The sequence below is a fragment of the Protopterus annectens genome, chromosome 12.part0 (genome assembly GCF_019279795.1).
Source record: "Protopterus annectens isolate FY-2018-M chromosome 12.part0, PAN1.0, whole genome shotgun sequence".
NCBI classification, from domain to species: Eukaryota; Metazoa; Chordata; order Ceratodontiformes; family Protopteridae; genus Protopterus; species Protopterus annectens.
In genome coordinates, this window is record NC_056746.1 from 631513401 (window position 1) to 631534511 (window position 21111).

The following is a 21111-nucleotide window of genomic DNA, read 5'->3' on the forward strand; positions in this document are numbered from 1 at the left end:
AGTTTTTACTTTAATCAACAAAAAATACTTTTTGGATTTTATTTGTAGTAGCAAAGTTAATTTTTTGAACACTAACTTTATTATTGATGTCAGTAAGAGTCAATATGAAGGTTGCCCATAGAAAAAAAACACCTTTGTAAATTACTTTTTGCAGTGCCACAACTTTCACCCCTACCAAAATTAAAGCTGATATTTTTAGGATGCAGTTAATTAAAGCTTCCAGCATATGTTTGACAGCAGTTTTTAGATGAAGTCTGTGTCAGTTAACATAAGTGTGAGTATTGATTTAAAAAAAGAGCTTTTCATTTAGTGTCTTTTGACAGTGGTGATATTAAAATGTTTTAACTAGTAATTGGGAAAAATGTTTTAGGAATCCAAGATATGGCAAGATTATTTGGTGATAGGCCAAAGTTTGTAAATACGAAATAAGAGAAATCTTAGATGTATATTGGAAAGAGTGGGGAATGTTCTAATTACCTCATTTTTGGTTTCTAACAACCTATGAGGAACTTATCCCTGTGATATATGCAAATATTGCAGATTTTTTGCCAGTGGGCCATTGTTAAAGTTGGCAAATTTTTATGAGTCATTTTGTACAGGTAAACTACACTTGTAACATTGTTTTCATAGCATCTGTAGCCCACTGCACCATCTAAGAGTGCTTCTGCATGGATAAAAAAAAAAGTGGAAGCTATCAGAGAGTTTATGAATATTTTTGTTCCATGAAGATCAAAGAAACTCCGTGTCATGCATAGATGTAGTATGCTGTGTACAAATTTTAATAAAGTTTTTTTCTTGTGGATAAAGTTGAACCAAAGACAGATGGAGAGGAGGGTTTGGATAGTTTATTAGAAGTTAAGGAATTACGGTGGCAAGATTCTTTTAGTAGCAAACAAAAGCATGGACTGAATGACTTGATTAACATTAAATATTTTTTTTTTAAGATTTTCATTGTTTACAATGTTTGTGAGTTTTCCTGTGATCTTATACTCAACTGATTTTTTCATGTGACATTTTGAGACTATTTAAGTAGATTATATGATTTGCTGCAAGCTCTGATTAAGTTCTCTAACTTACAAAACAAAATCATTAAACTATTTTGTCCCAGTTGGACACATTTTTGTTTTTAGAATTGCTTTGCTTGATTCTGTTTGGAACGTTTTTTTCCCCTCTGCTTAAAATTTAAAGAATCAAGTAACCTGTGGCAGGACATAACTGGAAGGAACGCTTCTTTGGGTGCTTAGGACTGGCTAGCTTGGAAATTTGATATACAAGACCTAAACTAACATAGAAGAAGATTAAAGTTTAAGCCTGTTAACAGAGAACTTGAATGAGAACTGGTGTTAAGGATACGTATGTTACTATCAAGGCTTCAAGTACACCTTTCAAAAAGGAAAACGATGATCAGTCTATGTTTGTCATATACATAGTAACATTTTTTAAGAAAAGTTATTGGGTGAATGCTGTCTATAACTTTTTGTTATTCTTGGTTACGACCTTAATTTGTCTCTCTTTCTGTCTATCGCTTTCTGCTTGTCTGCAGGGCAAAGGTACTTCTGGATCCCAAGTACCATCTTTTCGTCCATACCTTCTGACAGTCTTGACACACCAGTCCAATTGGAATACACTACATCACTGCATTGATCTGTTACTGAGCAAACATCGGGAACTCAGGTAAGCAAAACAAATGCAACTTTTTCAAGGCCACACTCTTAACCATTTCTGTCATTTTTTGAATACTTCAGAGAAGTAGTGTATTATAAACGAAAGACAGACTGGCATAAGCATTCTCTCAGCCACTTTTCTTCCAGTAGTTGTCTAGCTGGGACCACCTTGCACAAGTATTTTGCTTCGCAAGCAGTCCCTTCATCTTTCATCCATACTTTCCTGCCATTTGCTGGATAGATTTTTTTATCTTCATTGTTAATAATGAAGTCTGTCCTACATGAAAGAAATAAGGAACATAAATAATATTAAAGTTAGAAACAGTAATGAAAAAATGTCCTGAAAAATAAGAAATAGTGAAGAAAGTATAATGCCACCCCCTACCTCTCTCTCTCTCATGTGCATACGGTGCATGGTATTTCTGCTGTGGAGGTGTGCTTAAATTGTATGGCATACATACATTAGCACTACTACCATTGTAAGGTAGGCAAGTGTCAAAATATATGTGGCAGTATCACTCTTATTTGCAGTTGAACCTAAAGAAAAAACTTTTGCAGATGTTTAATTAGGTCAGAATCCAAAGATAGTATCCTATTAAGGCAGTTCAAGGTAATGTGACTTCCCACAATTGCTGACGCAAGTTCTTGAGATACCTGACACTGTGGGTAAATAACTGGACAATCCTACAACACATGCTGCTGGATTACATCTTGACTACTGCTATGCTAGCAGTTCCATAACATATCTAGGCTGGGGTGAGAGGGGCAAACTGACTTGCGTACAAAGTGTTGGGGAGGCACAATCAGTCGATCCAGATCTTACTCTTTAATGCAGTACTGGCTTTTAAAAGTCAATATTACATTTGTGGTCAAACTTGTTTACTGTAGCTGTCTATATGTTGCCTAGACTGTACCTTATTGTAGCAAGTAGTTTACTACAGTTTAAAAGAAGAAATTATTTTTTTAATAAAATGTATGGAGGGAGGGTCAGGGGATAGAAACGGGACCAGAATGGGTGGAGCAGAAGGGAGGGCATCGATCTGTCTGTAATTAGCAGATCCCTACAACAAAGGGCTTTTTCTTTTCTTTTTTTTCAGTGGAAGAGTTGGGGCAGAAGTTGTGACTATAACTGCAGTAAGCCAGCTTATTACAGTAAACTGCTTTTACTATTTTTCGGTGTTACAATAAAGTGTTTTTATCATAGTGAAGTGCCTTTTTTTGCTGAGGGGTAGGGTGCTCATTCACGTTATTAGCATAAAGTGCTGATTTAACCAGCTATGCTTCTGAATAGTTCTTTGAAGAAACTGAAACCCAGGCTGTTGTAGAAAAACGAAGAGTACATTGTAAAATAGTTTTTGGATGGCTTGATTCTGGGGAAATTAGACACCTTCTGTATGGAAGCAGCAAACTTCTAGTAATTGAGTTGAAAAGTCTTTACTTGTTTTGTAAACTAGTACTAGGTTTTGTGACCATTTAAGCTGAGGTTAATCCAGTTTTGCAGCCATGTTACACCTATTAGGATTAATGACCCCCAGCTAGGAAACTCTTTGTTTTTAAATTTGGATGCTGAAAATGTAATTTTCTTGTTAAAGGTGTACTTCAGGGCTCAGAGTCTGCCATTTATAGAAGTGATTTGGATTAATAAATAGCTGGTAGTGATTATTTTTTTCAGATGTTCTTTAGTAATTGTCATTGTAGCTTGAAGAAAAACTAACTCCAGTAGTTGGTCCATATAATAGACTAGAGGTATGATACCGTAAAGAGAATATATATTTTGTGCGTCAGGGCCGGCAACTCGGCACATAAAAATCTACTGCCAGTCATTAGCGGACCGGAGTTCCGCTGTGGTGACCCCTAATAGGGAAAAGCCGAAAGACACAGCAACAACCTCCCTGCCCCTGAGGGACCTTCACAGATGGCTTCACTGCTTGCACCCATTCCTATTCATTCCCTTGTTTCAAAGTCCTTTTTCTGGTTTATTGTTAATTTTTAGTCTTGTTTTTCTCTGTTAGCTAGTGTTTTATTGTAGCTTTCCTTCCCTTCTTTGTAGAACTCATTTAACTTAGAGAGTTCTCCCCCTCCCCCCTTATCCTCTTCTTGTCAGGTTAGCCATTTAGGTTAGAGGCTTTCCTTCTGCCTTTCTTTCTTAGGCTTGCCGTTTAAGTTAGAGGCTTTCCTAATATAAAAAAAAAAAAAACCCTTAGTGTTAGTCTGCTATTATAGTGTGTTTTTGTGTAGACTGTATTTGCTAGATAGTTTTTGTTGTTGTATTTCTAGTGTTCTTTTTGTCAGGATGTCAAAAGAATCCAAAGTTTCTGGATTCAAGAAGTGTGACTCATGCTGTCAGAAAATATCTCTGACAGATGGGCACACTTCTTGCGTCTATTGTTTGGGCGCCGTGCACCTGCTGGACTCTTGTTCTATCTGCCATGCATTTAGCCCAAGAGTTCTGCAGGAGCATAAAAATAAGCTTATTCTAAGGGGTCTTTTAAAGCCCCAGGATTCACCGGCCAAGACTCAGCCTGTGAAATCCCCTAAATCTTCCAAGCTGTCGGCTCCAAGTTTGGAGCTGTCCTTGGTTCAGATTCCAACTTCCACTTCGGTTCCGGCTGGTACCGATAAGGCTATCTCCCCGTCGGCTCCATCAAGATCTTCGGAGCTGTCGCGGAGCCACAAGAGGCAAAGTTCCCCTTCCTTGGAATCAATTCATTCAGCTCCTCGGTCTCCCCCCTGCTTCAGAGCAAGCACAGTCACAGATCTTCTCACTCCTCTCAGTCCTCTAGGCTGTCAGATCACGATGTGGAGTGAGTGGTCAGTAGGTTGCTGAAATCGCGGGCACTTGCCAAGATATTGTCCAGCCCTCCTCAACAGGTGTCTGCTACGTCCACTTCTATCGATCTTCCTCCTCTGACTCCATTGAGTTCAGAGCCGGAGTTTGTTGGGGTTCAAGTAGTGGAACCGTCTCCTCCGATAACGCTATCTCCTTTGGTTCCGTCGTCAGCTCCGATCCCCTCTATGGTGCCATCAGTCAAGGGATCTGGGCGCCGGGGCTCCCTCGTTGGCTCCTAGGGGGCAAGTGGCATCGGACCCTTGTCCGACCTTGTTCTCCCTCTGGGAGCTTCGGCTCAGGTAAGCTCGGCTCCTACATAGGCCTCGGAGCAGTCTCCCTTGGTGCAGAGAAAGATTTCTTCAGAACCGGAGCTTTCTCTGCATCATGGCAGGGGGATGCCTTTGATGTCATGAGGAGTGTGCTGGCCACTGAGTCAGCTCCACTATCGGCCCCACCGGCTCCATTCCCTGTAGTGCCTGTGCCAACCTCCTCTCCTCCTACAGACCCCAAGCGTAGGGAACCGGCACTTCAGGGCACCCCATTGGGTGTTTCCTCCTCTTCTGAGGCCTCCTCTGATCATTCAGAGGAGCCCCCTTGTAAGAAGAAGTGCAAGAGGAAGCACATTGAGTCCCCTGAGTCTGTCACTTCTGATACAGACTTAGATCATTCGGAAGGGTCCCCGAGATCCCCCTCTGAAGATATTTCCTTCTCTGGCATCCTAGAAATGCTTAAGCAGAGGGGGAGCTGGAATCCCCTAGCCCCTACTGAGAATGAGTCTGTATTTCTGGATGCATTTGGTTCCCGACCTTCCACCTCCTGGGTTTCTCCGACTTTCGATCCACTTATGGCAGTGGTGGCTCGAAAGGCTTGGTCAGCTCCAGATACAGTGGAACCAACTCCGAGGAGACCTGGCAAGTTCATCTCAGCACCCCATGATAAGCAGTTCCTTACCAAAGGTGTCCCTGTTGATGCCATGGTGGTAGCAGCAGCCACCAAAAAAGAGTTAGCGGAGACCTCTTCATCTTTCCATCCTCCTAACAAGGAGTCTAGGACTATGGACAGATACGGGAAGCGAATGTTTGCTTCAGCAACCTTCTCTGTGAGGTCACTGAACTACTTATGCCATTTTACCCGGCTTCAGAGGGATCTCCTAAAAGAGCTAGGAGATGCCCTTCAAGATCCATCAGCTGAGGGGGCTCAAGCTAAAGTAGCTTCCCAGCTGGCGACTCTTTAATTCTATAGTCAGCTCATTTCTTATGCAGCCGATGGTGCGAGTAGAGCCGCAGGTACAGGTGTAGCCCTTAGGAGGCATGCATGGATGCCGCTGTGCAATTTTGCGGAACCCTTTTGAGCATTGTTCACCAACACCCCCTTTGATGGTTTCTTCCTTTTTGGACCACAGGTGAAAGGCACTTTGACTAGGTGTGATCAGGAAGGCAAGACTCTCTCTGCCGTTAGAGTCCAGTTTTCCACTCCTTCTAGACCATATCCCAAAGGTCAGAAAAGTGGAAAAATGTGGTTCTGAAAATCCCAAGGAGCCTTGCCTGACACACGTAGCGATTCTTCCTCCAGGGGCAGAGGGGGAAACAATAACAACAGATGCCGCCGTCATGGCAGAGGGGGTCCGCAGAACCAGGGCAACAGAGAATCCTTCTCTGATAAGCCTTTTCAGCATCCCTGAAGGGGTGCCCGGCTGCTAACCTCTGGAGGCAGTCGGGGGAAGACTTTCACTGTACCCAGAAGCCTGGCAAAATTTAACGCAAGACAAATGGGTACGATCCATTATATCCGGAGGTTACAAAATTCCCTTCTGTCAACCCCCCCTTGCAGTCAAGGAAATCCCTTCCAGATGTTCCACCCAATCTGAAGGACCAAGCAGTCATAGAAGTTTCAAAACTGCTAGAAAAAAGATTCATCCAGGAAGTCCCGGCAGACCAGCATGGATCCGGAACTTACTCAAGATTCTTTTTGGTACCAAAAAAGACAGGGGACTGGAGACCAATTCTGGATCTCAGCAGGCTAAACAGGTCTGTACAAAGAACAAAGTTTCGGATGGTCACGCTACAGTCCATTTTACCCTTTTTGGGTCAGGACAATTGGATGTGCTCGATAGATCTTCAGGACGCGTGCTACCATATCAAGATGGACAGGCGCTCCAGGAGATTTCTTCGCTTCTGGCTGGGAGCCAGTCATTACCAGTTCAGAGCTTTGCCCTTTGGTCTCACCACAGCCCCCAGGGTGTTCACCAAATATATGGCAGTGGTCACGGCTCATGTGAGACGTCAAGGATTCCAGGTGTTTCCATACCTAGACGACTGGCTCCTCACTGCTACTACCAGGCATTAACTTTTACAGGCCAGGGACTACACAATCACAATCTGCTCCCAGCTAGGCATTACAATAAATTTCGAAAAATCTGCCTTGTTGCCCTGTCAATCTATCACCTACATAGGAGCAGACTTTAAACACAAGGAACATGTTCGCAAGACTACCGCTAGACAGGGTGTCCACAGTTCGTCAGCAAGTACAAATACTTATACAGAGCAAAAGAATCCAAGTCAAGTCCATCCTTCAAACTCTGGGTTCCATGGCAGCAGCCATTCTTTTAATCCCACTGGCCCGCTTTCACATGAGGATCCTTCAGTGGATTCTGTTCACACAGTGGTCTTTCCAACAGCTGCCCATGTCTCACATTATTATGATTACGGATGCATGGAAAAGGCACCTTTCCTGGTGGATGGTCTCCCCACTAGTGACTCAGGGCAGACCCTTTATTCAGCCCCCTTCGGTAGCCACAGTGACCACAGATGCCTCCCTGATAGGGTGGGGGGGCATTATTAGGGCAGGACAGTCCAAGGCACTTGGCAGCCTCACGAGTACTATCTGCAAGGACAGCCTTGCTGCGATCTTTTTGCCATCCCCTTCAACAGCAAATACAGCAACTACTTCTCCCTTCTTCCCCTTCCAGGTCACTCACCCAGAGACGCTCTAGTCCACAATTGGCCTCAGGTACTTCTTTATGCCTTTCCTCCGTTTCCCCTGATTCCAAAACTCATAGAGAAAGCAATATCGTCGGGTTGCAAAATGATCCTCATTGCCCCCTACTGGCCTCGACTGATATGGTTCCAGTTCCTGTACCATTACCTTCTCGATGAGCCCTGGACTCTGGATCCAATTCCAGACCTACTAATTCATCAATCAGGCGGGTTGCATCAATCCCTCCAAATACTCCAGCTCACAGCTTGTTTGCTCCACTTCCAACCTTAGCCAGGCTTCCCAGCATTTCCCCGGCTGTACGTGAGATTATTGTCTCCTCTCACAAGTCCACAACCAGAAAAACTTATGCTAGTAAATGGAAACGTTTTTCCTTGTTGGGCAGAGGCTAGGAACCTAGATCCCTTTTCAGCCCCAGTCCACGAAATTATGGAGTTCCTAGCACAACTTTTTAATTCCGGGTCCGCTTCTGCTACAATCCGGGTTCAATTAGCGGCCATTTCTAACTTTCATGTTGGTTTGTCAAATTCAAACATTATGTCTCATAAGCTCTGTAAAGCTTTTTTGAGAGGAACTACTCTTCTTAGGCCTCCAGTGAGAGATCCCACTCCTCCTTGGGACCTTAATTTGGTACTAACTTCCTTAACACTGCCCCCCTTTGAACCAGCAGCGTCCTACTCCATTAAGTTTCTATCTTGGAAGACACTCTCTGGTAGCTATTACTTCAGCCAGATGCGTCTCTGAGCTTTAGCCACTATGTGTTCGTCCTCCATACTCGGTTTTTCATAAGGTCAGGGTTGCTCTGAGGACTAATCCTTCATTTCTTCCGAAAGTCTGCTCAGAAAATAATTTAAATCAATCTATAGACCTTCGTGTGTTTTTTCCCTAACCACACCAACAAGGCAGAGTACAAATTACATCAATTGGACGTTCATAGACCATTGCATTTTTATCTGCACAGGACTAAGGAAACAAGGAAGTCTGACCAACTATTCCTTTCCTATGCTCTACACAAGCAAGGTCTCCCAGTTTCCAAGGTGACCTTATCCAGGTGGTTGTGTCAAACTATTACCTTCATCTGTCAATTAAGGAACAAAGAGTTACCTATTAAACCGAAAGGTCATTCTACTAGGGCCTTGGCCACCTCTGTAGCCTTCCAATCTAGGTTGCCCATGGATTCTATCTGTGCAGCTGCTATGTGGGCAAATCCTCATACCTTTATTTCTCATTACAAGCTAGATATGGTCTCCAGGAGCAGAGCTGACTTTGGTTCCACTGTTCTGAAGAGTCTGTTCCAATGATTCACCCAGGATTGTAGGTGCTAGGGACGCTGTCCCAACCAGCAAGAACGAAGGCGAAATAGACAGCTTAACATAAAGAAGTTATGAACCTACCATAAAGTTCCATGTTAGTTGTCTTCATCTCACCTTCTTTCTTGCGTCCCACCCTCCGTCCCCCTGCCCTGTTGGACCAAGAGGAGTTCTGGTTTCCCTGGCTGAGTGTTCTCTGGTTTGTTTCCTCTACTGACTTAGAGAGTATGACAGGTATTCTCAACCTATTTGTTTGGACAGGTTTATTCTCTGGCTATGTCTGGGGTTAGCTATTTCAAACAAGATCTGGGTAGCTATCGCTAGGCATCATGGGATAAGGAGTAGCCTCGAACCAGTAAAAAGCTCTCAAGCTATAGAAGATGGTCGAGTCGGAGCCGAGGATCGGCTCCGATCCCAACCAGCAAGAAAGAAGGCGAGATGACGACAACTAACATGGAATGTTATGGTAGGTACATAACTTCTTTTTTTGTATTTTTTGGTAATTGGAGGCCCATGTCTGTTTTATTTATGAGGATGATTTTGGCTAAGTTAGAGTCTTTCTAGTTTGTCATTATCAACATTCTACTACTGGGAAGAACGAGCCATGCATGTGTCAAAAACAGTTCTGAAGAAGTCTGTATAAAATTAAAGATTAAAGTGCTAAACTTTTTTTGGTTGTGTCGCCTGATGTTTCTTAGCATATGTTTCTGTTTTGTAGTTATCTGCAAGGTAAAGCTATGCATATTATAAAAAAGAATGTGATATCTTTTTTAAATTGAATATTAAATTCATTAGGCAAAAACTACAGATCTGGGCCTGGGAAGAGAGATTGCTTTCCTAATTGCTAGAAGACAAGAATTAAATTATGTTTCCTGTAAGGGAGTGATATTGCAATGTATAAGACATGTCATCATCTGTTGAATTATCTTTAAATTTGTAAAGATTTTGGATACAGTCGCTGCATGTTGTGTTGTTAATTTGTAGTCAGAAGAGAGCTGGCTGTGAATGTTTAGTTAAAATACAGTATTGACAGTTTTATTTATTTATTTTACATTTGTTTACCGGGATAATCTGACTGGATACATGTCCATTTTCAACGGAGGCCCGGGGAGAAAAGCTCCACAAAGACAAACTTACATAGATCACACAGAAGTTAGCAAACAATTATAAAAACAAAGTGATTATATACAATGGGTTAGTAGTAATTCCCTAGTAGGGACTCACAATTGTCACGGACAGAGAATTAAAAGTAAGAGACATCAGATTGGAAGCACAGCTTGGTGATGTAGTTACAAGTTATGATAATTGCAGAATATGCTTTTAGTTTATAACTTAATCAGGGTTGGTACATGGGCATAGCCAATTCACTTTGAGATACTGTTTGAGGTTTTTTTTAAGAGACTTTTGGAGGATTGTAGGGTTATATCATTTGGCAGCAAATTCCAGGTTTTGCCAATGAAGTTGGCAAACAGGGATTCACCAGCAGAGTTATTAGCTTTGTGGTTTGGACCAGTAGTTTATTGGCTGACCGTAGGGACCTTAGATTGCTATATGGCTTAATAATATTTTTAAGTGAGGGGGCATCCTCAGGGTGATAAAAAATTTTGTGCGCTATTAAGAGTTGATTGAATTGAATTAAGCTGGGCAGTTCTAACCACTCTAGTTGTTTAAGGTTCTGGCAGTGGTGGGTTCTGTAGGTGGAGCCAGTGGTGAATCTGGCAATATGATTGTAGCTATGGGACAGCTTACCTAGTTCGGATTTGTTGAGGTTTGAGAGTACAGGCGAGGCATATAAGAGAGTAGGTGTGATCAGGTGATTGCAGTCCTAGCCAGTGGGGTTAAAAATGTCTTGTTTCTATTCAGTGATCCAAGCTTCTTATTGATGGTCTATATGGTTTTGTTGACCTGTAGGTCAAATTTGAGATTATTGTGTATGATAACCCCTAGCAGTTTGGTGTGATTATCTGGGGAAATAGTGGTACTATTGTTAGATGTGACGGAGAATGAAAGTGTGGTGGATCTACTAGTGGGAGAGAAGAGTAGAAGTTTAGTTTTATTGGGGTTCAGAAGTAGGCGTTGATTGGTGAGCCAGTTCTCGATAGTGTAAAATGTATTTTGGATTAAGATTTGCAAGTCAGATGGGGAGGTGGCTGAGCAGATGAGAGTGGAATCATCTGCGTATTGGATGCAGGTGGCTTTAGGGATAGCAGTGTGGAGGTTGTTGATAAAAAATAGAGAAGAGTAGTGGACCTAGTATAGACCCTTGAGGGACACCAAGTGTGAGAGGTAACAGGCTGGAGAGTTTGCCCTGCCATAGTAACACCTGCTGTTCTACCAGTCAGGTAGGACTGGAACCACTGGATAGCAGGCTTGTTGAGGGAAATAGATTTTAGTGAAAGAATGAGAAGTTCATGGTTGACCATGTCAAAGGCTTTTGATATATGTTTAATTGAATAGTGCTGAAACTCACAGAAAGAGAGGTTGTTTCTTGCCTGTCATACATTTGTGTAGAACCAGAAAAGTTAATTAACCGTATATTCAGCACTAAAATATTTGTACCTGCAGAGGGAAATAGCTGACTTTTTATGCTCTTTATTTGATTACATTGCTACAAATTTGTTTTAGCTGACTTTTCCAGTAGGTTATCTAGAATCAGTTAATCATAAAGTTATTTAATTTTCATTTTATCTAGGATTAATTCCTGGATAGAGAAGGAATATAAGAGAAGAAAGTTTGCTTGACTGAAAAAATGTTGGATGTTTAAACTTTGTTTGACTGGACTCAATAATTTATTATTTTTGGTTGCAATTTTCAGAGTTGATTCTGATCCTACTACATGGATGTATAGGGGCTGGAGAGAGGTTTAGAGAAAAGAGAATGGGCAAATGATCACATAGTAGTCAAGGTAATATTTTGATATCACTTTAGGCAGCTAGAGATAAAGCTCAAGTCAGTATGGGACAGAAATTTTAATCCATGGCTTCAAGTGAGTGTAACTTGGTTTGTACAGGTACTTGCATGATCAGTAGGTATTTGTTAAATTTATTTTTAAAAAAATATCATGAATGGGCTGTGCGATTTCTGCAGTTGTTGAGTTTTCTTGGTGTTTGTTCTAGCCAGCTATAGAATTAAGGTAGAAATCCAGCTATAGAATTATGGTAGAAATTAAGTCCACAGTTAGAATAAGAACAAATGAGTTTAAAGTAGCTGAAACACTGATCCATATGATTTTAGTTTTAGCACTTGAAAGAAATAGAGTGCCAGTATTAAAAAAAAATTACAGACTTGGAACCTCCACTTATGTTGAGTAGCTGATGGTCTGATTTCAAGCTGTTTCCAGGAATTTTAAAAATGTAGTAAAATAAATTGATAAAAGCATTGGCTTGATACTTGTTAGTGTGGTAATTGTTCAGGCTGACATTTACAGTTTTTGGATGCATCTGTCAATGAAAAACCTATGAAAAATGAGATAACCCGGAAAAAGATATATCAGTATAACCACCCAAGTGGATCTAGAGTAATTCCTAGTGAAGCAACCTCTTGGCACAGGAGAATAGGTAAGCTAAGGGACTTAACTTCTGTTGGGAATAATTTCTACAGCCAGCCTTTGCTTAGTTAGTGGACAAGTTAGATAAAATCCAAGTGCTGAAGAATAATTATCTGTGTTAAGGACAGAGGAGCCAGTTTAGGATACTGAACAAACACTAACTGCTCTTTCTGACACCTTGCATGATCTGCAGAGGAATGGCAAGCGTATGTTGCTCATAATCTGGTTTGTATTTTCCAGCTAGAAGCCTGTCCCGTTGGTTTAGAGGACAGAGTGATGGCAAAACTTGCAGTTATTAGGTGTCTGTGAGAAAATGGAAGCATAATCTCCTGTAGCATACATTTGATCACTTTTCACTCAGTGGTATGACCACCCAGAGATGGAAATAGCTATTGAACTAGCAGTTAAGATTTTTATGCGAAATGCACAGAAACCTAAATTTATGACAGCCAGGTTATTTTGCACATTAAAAGAAAATGTTCTCTCTCTGCTTTGAAATCTTGGCAACTGTCATGTGTTGTGATGTCCAACTGTTTGCAAAACAAGGCTATAGTGCTGAAACTCACAGGAAGAGAGGTTGTTTGTTGCCTGTCATACATTTGTGTAGAACACTTTAAAACAGGTACTTAAGACAGCTAGACACTTTAATAGTCAAGCAGGTCCACTCCATACCTTTGGAGAACTTATGCAGTGGCACAGGTTCTCCAAAAGTATGGAGAACCTAAATAGTGGCGTAGTAATTCAGTAGAGAATGCTGAGCGTTGATACCTGAATATACTTTTTTTTTCACTTGTTGACTAAGGGAATCAATACCCTTAATCCTCTGCACAGCCAGACAAATGTGACCAAAGTCAGATCAGCATAGTAGGTTTGTAGTAATTAAGGTGATTCTAACAGGATTGAGAACCACAATAACCAGTATTTGTCACCCACCTGACACAAATTTTGCAGAGTTAATGGAGATGTTGTTGCAACTAATAAATTTGCATCAGAGGATTATGCTTTTTTGTCAGAAACTGGAATTTAATTAGACATCATTTAGATGGCTTTGGAGGAGCCATGTCTGTCAAAATCCATAAGTTAACGGGTCTAGTAGGGTGCTTGTACACTTAGTGTTCTTCAGTTTAGTGTAGGCATTCAATGGTAAACAGAATGATATCAGTCCAGTGTAATCATGTAGTATACTCTTTGATGGACTGTCATTACTGATCTTGTACCATGCCTCTTTGGTCTTTGTACTTGACACCGTGGTTCAGCCTCTTGTAAAACATTGGCATTTTAGTCTTTGTAATTCACTCCTTTTTAGTGAATGGTTTGAGTTACAAGTGCAGTAAAGAGCCATTAATTTCCCCAAGGACATAAGGAAATGGGTTATACAGCTGGAGGATTTTAAGGGCTCCTTGTGAGAGAGATTGAGGCTGTATACCCATTCTGTTAAGTGCTTTGGGCAGAGATGGCATTGACCAGTTGGCAGGGCTGGATGTGTCAGATTCAAATGCATCAAGCAACAGAATAGGGAAAACCCAGTGGACAGAGGTGTCCCTTTTCAGGGGCAACCAATGACTACTTTCTGGTTAAATGACTTGTTCAGAGTTATACAGTAGACCAGATATCGTGCCTACAAAAATACACATTTCTAACTAGGAATGTGAAAAGTTACTAAAGCTAGAGTTCCAAGAGATATATTATTCCTTGTTAGATGATGCTAAATGAAGGGGTGTTTCTATTTTGACAGCATGTGATATGTTATTTAAAGTTAAAAAAAGGTAAGTTGAAAGCCATTAAATTGCACAATTCCATTATAAGCGAAGAATTCTGCAATGCAGAGAATTTGATCATGTTCCTAAGGCTCAGTGAACATTGGTGGCTCATCTTTGTTTGCTGAAGGTGATTTGTGTAGTCCTGCAGATATGAAATCAGAGTAAGTAGCAGAAGGTGTATGACCCATCTGAAATTTTAAATACCTTTGGGGCATTTTAAGGTAACCCCATGCTTGAATATTTAGGTTTGAGAATGCAGCAGATTCTCTCAAATAACTATCAGGTCTTTTGGGTCTGAGTGGCATAGAGGAAGTGTCAACATTAATCTTCTGCCTACCAAAAGAGAATCAGCAGGTCCACGTGAGCTCCCTTTTAGAATTCTACTTATTAGGAGAAAAGTGCATATAGTCAAACTTGCTGGTTGTTGTTACTCAAGTGTTGCAGACACCAGAGGGTCCTCCCATTTGGAAGAAAGCTGTTATCCCGTAAGCTGTAAAAAAGGCAAGAACCCTTCTTACAGATTTGTATAGACCAACTTACTTGTTGAATCAAGACTATAAATTCTTTGTCCTGTCTTTTGGCATCTTGACTGACCACTTTACTCCCTGACCTAATACACCTGACTCAGTACAGACTTATCATTAGAGAAGAATTTGAAATTAAGACCTTATTTCTGATTAAGAATGTATTGTGACTGATTCACCCACAATAGTAGTGTGTCATCATGCTTAACAGGGCTTTTGATAGGTGTATATCACCTTTCCATTAAAGATATTTGTCTTTTTTTTCTAGCAAATATTTGCTTTCACTGGTTTTGTATAGGTCCAAGGTAAATGTATGTTTGTCTGCCTTTTTCCATTTGTTTAGGGGAACAATGTAAGTTTGTTCAGTATCCTGCATTATTTTCCCCTTTATTTAGAGATGCTAGCAGAGATAATCCAGAGTCCATGGAACAGAGTGCACTGTTGGGTAGATGAGGAGGTAAAACATTCATTATATACAGATTTACTTCTTGGTCTGGCTAACAAATCCATAAAGGAACTTTTAAACCACTTTACTTTTTAGGCCAGTTTGGAAGTTTGCCCATATGTAAAGTTAATGTTCCCAAGATGCAGAGGGATAGCATTGTTTTATTTCATCACTTGCTGTCTATAATGGGTACCATGAACTGTGTGCCATAATCCAGTTAATTATCTCAGTGTTTGTTTTATGTCTTCTGCATTGCAGCATGGTCAAGGTCTCATGTAACTAATTGTTGTAAAACTGAAACAAATGTTGGGAAATGATAGCTCCTGTTTTTGGACCTAGACCAGAAGTTACAGCAGTACTTATGTTTTTGCCTGTCATGCTTTATATGTTTCAGGGTTTTCCATTGCTTTCTGGGGCTCAGATCTTTGTGGATAAAAAATAAGCACAGGTTATACTTCTCAACCTGGGAACATCAAAAATTTGGACAAAGGCCCATGAAAAATAGGTACAGATCTGTATGCTGATTAACATAAAATTTGCATACAGAATTGCGTAACTCTGCCCACTCCAATGGAATTATGGGATATCAACTTTCAAGCTCAAACTGAAGAACAGACAACCAAAATATGGCCCCAGAGACCCAGACCCTGTAGTAAATGGTAACCATTTTCTTTTAAATGTGTAGCAGTTATGTTCACTGGGAAGGGAGATGATGATGAGCCTTAGGATTTTGTTTTCGGTGACTTGCAGTATGTGAGTTTTATGGTAAAAGTAGGGTATTTAATGATGGCCAATATTCTAATCTTAGCAAAAGAATAGTTTGCTAGGACCTCAAAAGTCATTCTTCATGGCCTACTGATCAGTGGTATAGCTACAGTTTGTGCCGCCCGGGGCTGTCTTTGAGTTTGCCTCCCTTCCCCCCTCACAAAATCATGGTTGAATTGATGCCTTCCCATATGCAGCCCTCCTCCCTGCAGCCATTCCAATGTCCCATTACTTGGCTATTTCATCCCATTTACCATAAACACTGTAATGTGCATACTGCTTTACTTATACAATGATTTGGATTTCATTTAAAAGTTTTCTTTTACATTTTACAGCAGCACAAACACTAATAGACATATGCTAAACAAAGCAATGCAGTCTCACAATGAAAACAGACTTAGCATTAAAACTTCTCTGCCCTTGAAACTCACATTCATTGAAACAGCATTGAAACCCACATTCAAAGAAAATACATTTGGCCAGTGGCCAATGAAGATTAACTTTGGGCTGTTTTCAAATCATTGGCCCCTTGCACACGAAACATACATGTGTTGTTTGATACACTTTCCTGATTGTATTAAATTGTATTCCTTGTGTAATACAGTACAGTTGTTAGAGGGTGTTTTAAATTTATTGTTTTGAACATTTTTCCAGTAAACAATGAAACAAAATGCATGCACCAGTAATGACAAAACTGCCCATTTCAGAACATTTTCATCTTAAAAGTCTACTCAAACTTCTACAGTCCACCAGTATCAGTAAATATGCACAAACTCTGCATAAGTAAAAGCCATCTAAATAATTTCACACTAAAGAGATCTGCAACTAATAAAGAGGTTGCTGCTAGCAAACAACTTTATATTTCATTATTTCGTTTCATCTACAAATAAAGTACCTGTTGCCCTTGAGGAATAAATTGCCTATGTTACATTTAAAATGATAAGCTTGCAATATTGCAATAGGGAATGGATGGCAAACTGATAACAGGTTCAGAGTTACTAGTTATTGCAGCCAAAAGCAGAAAGTACAATACAGTACAGTATCAGCAATGCATCTACATACTTTGGGAGTAGAACCCACAGCCTTCTGCACCAAAAGCAAGTATTCAACCTGTTATGCTATTAACAGTAGAAGCCGACTCAGCCTAAGCAGCACTAAACATCTCTTTCTTTGAAGCTCTCGGCTCCTTGTAAAATCCACTCGACACTCAACTGTATCTCTCAACTTTGCAGCACAGGAAATCTGGTAAAAGCCAAAATTTATTTGGGGGGGGGGACAAAAACCCCAAAATAAGGAACACATTTTAAACATTGCTTGTATAATCTTGGAAAGTTGCTAGAATAAAATGTGTTAGCACCATACGTTTCACTGCCAAGTCTTGAACCCAGGACCCTGTGCACTACAGTCAGAGCAACATACCAGCATGGCATATCAGCTGTTTCCTGAAAGATAGACTGAAACTTAAATAGCTATCATTTAATGAATTCAGTTCTCACCATAGCTCTCAACGTCTTAGCACAAAACACATGGACAAAGCCAATAATTGGGTAGTACAACCCCAAGACATATTCAGTGAATTCAGTTCTTACCATAGTTCTCAACCTCTTAGCACAAAACACCTGGACAAAGCCAATAATGGGGGAATATAGCCCCAAAAATAGGACAAATTTCAAAGATTGATCTTATAAACTTAGAAAATTGCTAGAGTAAAAGGTTTTGTGTTACCATGTATTTTCTGAAGAATGTTGTTGTTCTTGCAGCTTTTCCTGGTTAGAGGTCGTCACAGCGGAACTCCAGTCAGCTAATGATTGGCAGTAGATTTTTATGGTGCTGAGGTGCCAGCCCAACCTTCAACGAAGGCACGCCCATTCACGCATGTCTTTTGAATGCCATTCGACTGCAGGGAAGACATGCAGTCTCCACATAGAAGGCACTCCAGCTGAGAATTGAATGGGAGAACCTCTTGCTGTGAGACAACAATGCTACCGCTGCACCACCGCAGCTTATACCATATATTTTCTGAAGAATAAAGTCTGAAATTCAAATGCCTGTCATTGTTCTTATTCTTTTGGCTTTTCCCGGTTAGGAGTCACCACAGCAGAACTCCAGTCCGCTAATGATTGGCAGTAGATTTTTACTGTGCTGAGGTGCCAGCTCGACACCCAACCTTCATTGAAGGCACGCCCATTCACGCATGTCTTTCAAACGCCACTCGACCACGGGGAGGGCATGCAGACTCCACACAGAAGGTGCTCCAGACGAGAATCGAATGGGAGAACCTCTTGCTGTGAGGCGACAATGCTACCCGCTGCACTACCTAAGTTTTAGATTTAGTCCTTCACTTATTTTCCACAAAAATCAGGAAAACCACAGATTTATGAAGAACAGAACAGAAATACGAGACAAAAACCTGGACAGCTTTCACAAGTGGTGGTGGGTAGGATATTCAGGGTCTTGTTTCCTGTACCCAATGTACAGAGTTTGAGCCTGAGTAACTCATTCTAGCCACCAGGTATATTTAACTGGGGGAATTTTACACACACACACACACACACACACACACACACACACACACACACACACACACACACACACACACACTCTCTCTCTCTCTCTCACACTCACACTCACACTCACTCACACACTCTTGAAAACCAGGCAGCAACGTTGAATATAAAGTAAGTTAATTCTTTCAGTAACGAATCAAGCACCAATGTTCCTGGAAGACCCATTGCAGCAGATTAGCAGAACCATTCCCTTGACTAATGAACCAAGTAGCAACATCTGCAGCAGAACCATTCCCTTGCAGCTCATGAAAGAAAACGTCCTTAAGTTGAATAAATTCCTCAGCAGGCAGCAACATTCTGAGTTAACAAACCAAGCCGTTCCTGGACTGAATAAATGCTCTCAATAATGAACCAGGCAGCAACGTTCTGAATAAATTCCCTCCGCTCTCAGTAATGCAGCAGGCAGCTGCAGCATTCCCCACACACACACACACACACACACACATACTCTCTCTGCCAGGCAGCAACGTTCAATATAAAAAGCCATTCTCGGACTGAATAAATTGTCTCAGCAGGCAGCAACACATTCCCCACATAAAACACTATACCAGGCAGCAACGTTCAATATAAAACCAAGCAACGTTCTGAATAAACAAACCAAGCCGTTCCCTGACTAAATAAATTCCCTCAGCTCTCAATAACGATTCACGAAACCAAGCAGCAGCGTTCTTGGAGACTCATTCCAGCAGAACCATTCAGTTTCCTTGCAGCTTGTGAAAGAAAGCGTCCTTACCATTCCATTTCCTTGCAACTTGTGAAAGAAAACATCCTTACCTGAAGCAGCCTGAAATGCTCGCATGTTACCCCCAAACTCAATCTCGACAGGCTGGCAGGTTGTTCTTGGAGCTGACGTCATTGCGCACGTGATGATGTCAGGTCAAAAGGCAAAATTAAAAAAAAAATATGCAGGAAAATTGGAAATTAAGGGATGCCACTGGGGAATCATGCCATCCCATTATTTGGACCTCAAAATCGGTAACAACCAAGAAATTCAGTATAGTTGAGAGGTATGGCACAGAATGTCATGAGTAAAGCTGAAAAATTCAGGTGGCTTAGTGATACCAAATCCCTTTTTGTACTGAAAGGTATTTCAACTGAAACTTTTATATATGCAATGTCTGTCCCATTTAGATCCAAGATGAAATATGTTGACTACATCAGAATATGAGCATTGAAGTTACATCCCTTACTCATCCTTTTGGTAGAGAAGTAAGGAAACATTACCTGTAGTGTTTGATGTTATTGTGGAGGCCTTCATAGAACATTTTGATTGTGTTTCCAATCATATGTGTTTAAGACATGGATATCAAGAAATAAATTATTTTTGAGAATGAAGTTAAAGAAGTGATGTAATTGGAGGTCTCTCTGTAATAATTCTTTATATTGCTTTGAGCTTAACCAGCTTTCATGTACTGCAGGCACAATTTAGAAACAAGTGCAGCAGACCTAAGCATTTTACAGGTTTGAAAGCTGTAACGCACTTGGCTCTGCTACACAAAAAGTGGTCACCAGAGAACAGTGGGGGGGGGGGGGTTCAGTCAAAAGGAGAAAGGCTGAATGAAGTGTTTAATGGTTTAAAGCTATTAGTACATCCCACTGTTGTTCTGTGGTAGCTGATGAATACTTTAATGCTGTAGTATGACATTAGAAGTTAACAGATGTTCTTCATGTTTCACTGTTGCAGTCATTACATTTGAGTTATCTGCTTGCAGTAGCCCTCAGTTGGCCTGATTATCAAAGCCTTGGGTCCTGCGTCGGTAGCTGTTGCATCTTCCATGACGTCAGGTAGTCAGGGGTATAAAGCATGCAGCCGATGCCATTACATCAATCTTTCTTGCTGTGCGGTGCCCAAAGCAGAAGCAGTTCGCAAGGGCCGGTCGGCCGACTCCTGAAATTTTCTTTTTCGAGTTTCAGAACCGAAGTCTTCAACTAAAGCTAAGTACCCCATTGGGGAGTCTTTTTCTTGCTCTAAACCAATGTCAGTAAAAGTCAATAATTATATTTCTTGTGGAAAGCAAATACCTCATAAAGATTAATTCGTACTGTATTCCTTGCCTAGGCCCTGACCACGACGTACCTCGCTGTCGGTTTTGTGCCTTATTTCAACCACAAACTATTCGTCGTCAGTGCATTTTCGCTTCTAAATATTTTGGTACTCAGTTCAGTTATCCAGATATGTCTTCGGTAAGCCACCCAACTACTGACATTCTGAAAAAATGCAAAGATAAAGACAGAGACAGGCCGCCTAGGTCCAAAGCTGCCAAAGACACTTCTCCTAAGCTAGTCACCAGTTTGCCGGTACTCAGTGAGGCGCTTTCGCAGCCCCTGATACTCGCTACTTCGGATTTGCAGGCCTCTACTGAGACCCATTCAGAGTCCGGTATGCCGTGAGATGCTTCAGCTGTGGAACCTGCGGATGTATCTACATTGGATGGGTCCGAAGCTGCTGTGCAGGCACCGGCTTCTGAGGGTATATTCAGGCCTACTGACATGCATATTAAACAGATGCCATCTTCTTCTAGGCCTAAAACTCGAACCATGCATAGGAAACCACTGCCCAGACCACATGGTCAGGTCTCTATGCCTAAAAAACAAATGATCAGAATGGCTGAAGACCTTATTACTTTAATCAGGGGAAGCCAACCTTCCCCCTCTAAGAGACCTAGGACTGAATTTGCTTATGATACTTCTGACCAGGATTCTGA

General features: G+C 41.1%; 1 protein-coding gene across 3 annotated transcripts in view; it reads left to right on the forward strand.

Moving 5' to 3' along the window:
- The window catches only part of INTS1 (integrator complex subunit 1), a 2399836-nt gene that overhangs the window by 1805643 nt on the left and 573082 nt on the right, over nt 1–21111 (forward strand). For all 3 annotated transcript variants that reach the window (XM_044089756.1, XM_044089757.1, XM_044089758.1), the window contains exon 36: nt 1544–1674. In XM_044089756.1, the coding sequence (XP_043945691.1) occupies nt 1544–1674 (131 nt within the window). The remainder of the gene's footprint in view (nt 1–1543; nt 1675–21111) is intronic.